The 6,387-nt window shown below is 40.1% G+C and overlaps 1 protein-coding gene across 22 annotated transcripts in view; it reads right to left on the reverse strand.

Annotated features, from left to right (window-relative positions):
- The window catches only part of NEK11 (NIMA related kinase 11), a 274,263-nt gene that overhangs the window by 266,820 nt on the left and 1,056 nt on the right, over nucleotides 1-6,387 (reverse strand). For 17 of the 22 annotated variants that reach the window (XR_011251824.1, XM_069565902.1, XM_069565829.1 and 14 more), the window contains exon 2: nucleotides 3,957-4,228. Coding sequence is in view for 17 of the 22 variants with exons in the window: in XM_069565902.1 (XP_069422003.1) it covers nucleotides 3,957-4,177 (221 nt within the window). In the remaining 5 variants the exon portion in view is untranslated. Of the gene's footprint in view, nucleotides 1-3,956; nucleotides 4,229-5,669; nucleotides 5,732-6,387 lie in introns of all 22 variants that reach the window. The other 5 variants (XM_069565794.1, XM_069565876.1, XM_069565854.1 and 2 more) reach the window with 1 other exon arrangement.

Genomic DNA, 6,387 nt, shown 5'->3' on the forward strand with positions numbered 1-6,387 from the left:
TGAGCCCACACTCTAGAGCTGGCAAGCCGCAACTACTGAGGCCTGTGTGCCTAGAGCCAGTGCTCCACAAGAGAAGTGACCACAATGAGAGATCAATGCACTGCAACAAAGAATAGCCTCTGCTCACCGCAACTAGAAAAAGGCTGCTGTAGCAATGAAGACCAAAGCTCAGCAACAAAGACACAGCCAAAGAGAAACAGAGAAAGAAAGAAAGAGAGGAACGCAAAAGAAAAGCTTCTACTTAGAGTTCCAAGTGCAGTTGAGCTTCCCTGGTGGCTCAGATGGTAAAGAATCTGCCTGAAATGCAGGACACCAGGTTTGATCCCTGGGTCAGGAAAATTCCTGGAGAAGGAAATGGCAACTCACTCCAGTACTCTTGCCTGGCAAATCCCAGGACAGAGGAGACTGGTGGGCTACAGTCTATGGGGTCGCAAAGAGTTGCACACGACTGAGTGACTAACACTTTTTTTCACTTCCAGTTGCAGTTACCAGGTGGTGTCTGAGAAACTGAAACTCAGACTAGGATCCTGTAGAATCTTAAATCTCGGTGAAGAACAAGACTGGCTTTACTCACTGATATGTTCACCTTCAAGACCTGTGGTCTTAACCATGACACTACACTGCCTTTCTTTGAGCATTCTAAGATTCCATGAGCAGCCATATTCACAATCCTGCATGATTTCAGCAGCTCTAAAGTCAAACGTCTACATAAGCAGGCAAGTAGTGGAAAGTGTAAGAGACAGTAAGAAGGGGCAAGAATGCAGCTAATTGGAGAGGACTCTAGGATCTGCCTAAAGAAGGCCACTGCCTGCAGCTTCAGTCTGCACTGGCTACACAGGCAGCAGCATTAGCAAATATGATCAAATCTTCTAATTTTTTTTTAAGAGAAGATGAAAAGCTCAACTTTAGAGAGTTGTTAGGAGAGCTGCCCATTTTTAAATATTGGCAGCTAATTTAGATTTTAAAAGAAACAACTCTGCAGCCAAACCAAACATATCTAAAGTGATTATGACCAGTATATAATATGTTGTAGAGATTCTGATGATGAATGATTCCTGTCTGAGAGATTCTAGACTAGACCTTTCCTATTAAATGATTTGTCAGTTATCCTCACTGTTGAATTCATTCTACACATCCAGGCTTTCCTCAGCTCAAGTCATAATTCTTAAGTTCAGATACTACAAAGGTCACTAACAAATCAGTTCCCACCCAATCATCCCCAGCCCCCTCTTCTCTCCCAATCTCCTCTCCACTTCCCTACACACTTACACACATACACAGACCCATTATCACCCATTATCTCAAGTTTGAAATTTTCAAGTTTAGTCTTCATACAACTTTTTAGGCCTCCTGTTAACTCTAAAATTCTTCACATTTCTCATTAGTTGAAGAAACCAAAATTGTATACATTCTTTACTCTGTGAATTTTGTAACTCTTGGGTCAGATTTAGGTCTACTCTTAATGTCTCCATAAAGAGTCTCTAGTAATTTTCATAAACTTATCATCTTGTTCTAAATGTCTTGGGTATTTCTAGTATTTAAGGTAAAAAATTATTTTTTTGAGTCCTAAAGCATGTTCTAAGGACACCAGAAAAGTGCCAGCACTGTTCCCATTCTTCACATAGGAGTTCATCAAAAATTATTAAGTCTAGATGCTTGCTTTTAAAAATTCTGGACATAGAGACCATTTAAAAGGTTGAAATAAAATAGTAGTATCAGTGCAACAATTACTTTTATAGCTTTTATGGCATATTAAGAAGTAGAAAGAAGTTTATCACACTGATTTTAAACCAATGGGCAAAAGCTGGAAGAATTCAGAGTAGCATCAAAACCTCTAAGATAGAGTAGATTACGGGATGGAAATTTGTTCTTCTCAAGTTAAGGGCTAATTTCTCAGATCACTTTTCCTTCTCCTTTCTTTTCCTCCTGCGTTTCTGATGTACACATTTATTTTCAGTTCCAACTAAGTTATCACTGCAGCAAATTCAAACAACTTTAAGCTAAAAATGAAGATTCATCTTTATTTGTAAGAGATGTACTGTCCAACAGCATTAACAGGTTTTCTCTACCATGGAAGTTTATAGGCTTCAATTAAAATCAAAAGGAAAAAAGTAACATGTGCATCATAAATACAAGATAACTTGAGATGGGAACCTCTGTTTGGTTTAAATGTCTACTTTGAGGGCTGTATGACTACAGACTTTGAACAACTCCTCCATGGAAAAAAGCCAAAAAAAGTCAGTGTTATATTTCCTTCACTTGTAGTTCAGCTGGTAAAGAATCCACCTGCAATGCGGGAGACCTGGGTTCTATCCCTGGGTTGGGAAGACTCCCTTAAGAAGAGAAAGGCTACCCACTCCATATTCTGGCCTGGAGAATTCCATGGACTAGTCCATGGGGTCGCAAAGAGTTGGACACAACTGAGTGACTTTCACTCACTTTCAGTACACTCTATTTACCTCAAATGTGAATTACCATCCATTTGCATTTCATAACATTTCTACATTTTCTTCAGGATTGACTAGCTTGATCTCCTTGCTGTCCAAAAGACTCTCAAGAGTCTTCTCCAGCATCATAGTTGGAAAGCATCAATTCCTCAGTACTCAGCCTTCTCAGCCTTCTAAAAATGCAGTCTTTATAAACAATTTTTATTTTCTCATTCAAATCTCAATCAAGCTAAGCAGAAGCAAGGCTGTTACTGAGACTTTGGTATGCATAAAAATCTTACTTTCATATAATCTACCCCATACCAGACCACTTGACCTGTCTCTTGAGAAATCTGTATGCAGGTCAGAAAGCAACAGTTAGAACTGGACATGGAACAACAGACTGGTTCCAAATAGGAAAAGGAGTACATCAAGGCTGTGTATTGTCACCCTGCTTATTTAACTTCTATGCAGAGTACATCATGAGAAATGTTAGGCTGGATTGAAGCACAAGCTGGAATCAAGATTGCTGGGAGAAATAGCAGTAACCTCAGATATGCAGATGACACCACCCCTATGGCAGAAAGTGAAGAAGAACTAAAGAGCCTCTTGATGAAAGTGAAAGAGGAGAGTGAAAAGTTGGCTTAAAGTTCAACATTCAGAAAATGAAGATCATGGCATCTGGTCCCATCATTTCATGGCCAATAGAGGGGGAAACAGTGGAAACAGTGGCTGACTTTATTTGGGGGGGCTCCAAAATCACTGCAGATGGTGACTGCAGCCATGAAATTAAAAGACGCTTACTCCTTGGAAGGAAAGTTATGACCAACCTAGATAGCATGTTAAAAAGCAGAGACATTACTTTGCCAACAAATGTCCATCTAGTCAAGGCTATGGTTTTTCCAGTAGTCATGTATGGATATGAGAGCTGGACTATAAAGAAAGCTGAGCGCCGAAGAATTGTTGCTTTTGAACTGTGGTGTTGAAGACACATCAGAGTCCCTTGAACTGCAAGGAGATCCAACCAGTCCATCCTAAAGGAGATCGGTCCTAAGTGTTCACTGGAAGGACTGATGTTGAAGCTGAAACTGCAATACTTTGGCCACCTGATGCAAAGAACTGACTCCTTGGAAAAGACCCTGATGCTGGGAAAGATTGAAGGCAGGAGGAGAACAGGATGACAGAGGATGAGATGGTTGGATGGCATCACCGACTCAGTGGACATGAGTTTCAGTAAACTCCAGTAGTTGGTGAGGGACAGGGAAACCTGGCGTGCTGTGGTCCATGGGGTCGCAATGAGTCAGACACGACTGAGTGACTGAACTGAACTGAACTGAACTGAACCCCATTATATTATATTCATCGGCTGAAATGCCTTTAACAATCTCCTCTGAAGACACCATTCAAGGAGCTTTTCTATCTCTTACTAACTTCTTATTTTAATGCAAAGAGCAAAGTAAACAGTACTTCATAAGAGCTGCACACACACAGCAGACAACTCAAGGTTTGCATGAAATATTTTTTACTTACAATTCTTCTCCTTGTTTGGCTTTCTTGTCTGACACCAGATAGACGGTTCCAAAACTTCCGCTGCCAAGTTTCTGTTGAAGCATGTATCTTCTCGCGATCAAGGACTTTGGACATGTGGAAACAGCTATTGATCCACTCACACACTTAGCAGCCTCTTGGAATTTCAGCATTGCTCCAAACGAGAGAACTGTTTGTTTGCTTATAGAAACTCCAAGTCTCATTCAAGTCTCCTAGGAGATGGTCAAATGCATCCAAGTAGTACTGGTCAATGCCTTAAAAAGGAAAGATCCAGAGGTCAGACCTAACAGGTGCTGAACTATTCCTAACAAAAAATGTAAGTGACAGTGATACTGACTCCTTGATTAGTGGACTGAATGATCCAATGTTGGTTAACTACTTGAGAAAATGTTAAAAGGTAGAGGTACTGCAGATTCCAATATAAGGCAGTCTTTCACATAAACAGAGCCTTCCCTCAGATAGCTAAATTTGACAAAACTGAGTAACAGTCAAATTTCCCCAAAGTTCTGAGATGTACATATGTTTTACAATCAACAATCTGTTTAAGATTTTATACTCCCTGCCTACTTTTCAAAAAACATCCAAATAAAAGAACTTTATAATTCCCTAAAATATACACATCTCCATCAAGTTTTATGTAATTCTTCCCACCTTATGTCTATTTTTTTTAATAGGTGCCATTTTTTAAGACTTTATTGTATTTGTTACAATATTACTTCTGTTTATGTTTTCAGTTTGTTGGCACAAGGCATGTGGGATCTTAGCTACTACAGCAAGGATCAAACCTCCACCCCCCTGCATTGGAAGAAGGTTTAACCACTGGACCACCTGGGAAGTCCCTTATGTCTATTTTGACTAACAAATGGTGTTGCTGCTGCCACTAAGTCACTTCAGTCGTGTCCAACTCTGTGCGACCCAAGAGACGGCAGCCTACCAGGCTCCCCCATCCCTGGGATTCTCCAGGCAAGAACACTAGAGTGGGTTGCTATTTCCTTCTCCAATGCATGAAAGTGAAAAGTGAAAGTGAAGTCACTCAGTCACGTCTGACTCTTAGCAACCCCATGGACTGCAGCCTACCAGGCTCTTCCATCCATGGCATTTTCCAGGAAAGAGTACTGGAGTGGGTTCCCATTGCATTCTCCAAACAAATGGTGAGTTAGGATTAAACCAGAAATTAGCATGACGCTGGTTTGATTTTATTTTTTCCTGTAGATTTTAAACCAGGATATTTGTTTTTATAGATGTAAAGAGGGATATGGATTTGAAATGAATTTTTTTCCATCCCAAGCAAATTCTGATCCAGTTTCTGAAGTTTTTTTAATTATACACACTGTGTATAGAATAATCTCCCTGGATTGAAACCAAGAAGTTTCACAAATGCAGTTCAAATCTAAAATTGTATTTTTATTAGCTGAATATAAATTTGTTATAGGTAAAGCTGTAATTCCTCAAGAAACTATATATGCATAGCAGACTCATGAAAAGCAGGACTGTTTCATATGAGTATGTGCATGGTAAAATCACTTTTATTTCATCAAAATGAAAAATGTTTTGCTAATAACTATGAAAACTGAGTTTCATTTTAAATTGCTAAGAATGCATGATTTTAACTTGAATACTGGGCCTTGGAGTCAGATCAATTCCAAAGCTATAAAACAAAAACCTATTGTGCATAATGAGAAAACAAAATGTTACCTGTGTAGTTTGAGGTGTATGGCCAACGGGCTTCATCATGGTGGTGGCCAATTACAAACATCCTTGGAATCCAACATAAACAAGGAAATGTGTATTTACACCACTTCCTTTCATGAAATAATGTATTAATCAGTCAAGTTTTTCCTAATGCCAGTGAGAAGGAAAACTAGTAACCAGCGAAGGATGAAAAGAAGGCAGGAAGCAAAGAAGGGAGAGACGGAGGGAAGGAGGAGGCAAATCACCTAAGTGGCTAGGTGATCATGACAACGGCTAAAACACACTGGACTGGAACTTCAGAGCTGGGGCCCAGACCTGGAAATCCCTATACTACATGGGATTATCAAGATCACAGAAAATATCAGTGAAATCTACTGATGAAAAAACAACTGGAGAACAGGACTCCCAATGTATCTTTGCTTCTGATTCCATTAAAGTGATGCTTTCTGGCCAAATGAAGCTTTTTTAAAGTGCATGGACTCATAACTTTTCCAACTGAAAAGACCCTTTCAGTAATCCTCCTTATTGGAGAGATGAGATAAAGGTCCCGGCCTAGGGAAGGTCAGAATAGTTCTGAGGAAGTCCAATTTCCCAGGAGCTCTCATTTGTAAATGAGCACTTAAGCACAGCAGTGTCTAAGCAATGCGGCCAGCGCTACAGAGGACTCCAGACTAAGCTCCCTCCAGCCCAGCCTCTCAGTCACAATCCGCCGCCCCCTCCC

Source organism: Ovis canadensis, chromosome 1, assembly GCF_042477335.2.
Source record: "Ovis canadensis isolate MfBH-ARS-UI-01 breed Bighorn chromosome 1, ARS-UI_OviCan_v2, whole genome shotgun sequence".
NCBI classification, from domain to species: domain Eukaryota; kingdom Metazoa; phylum Chordata; class Mammalia; order Artiodactyla; family Bovidae; genus Ovis; species Ovis canadensis.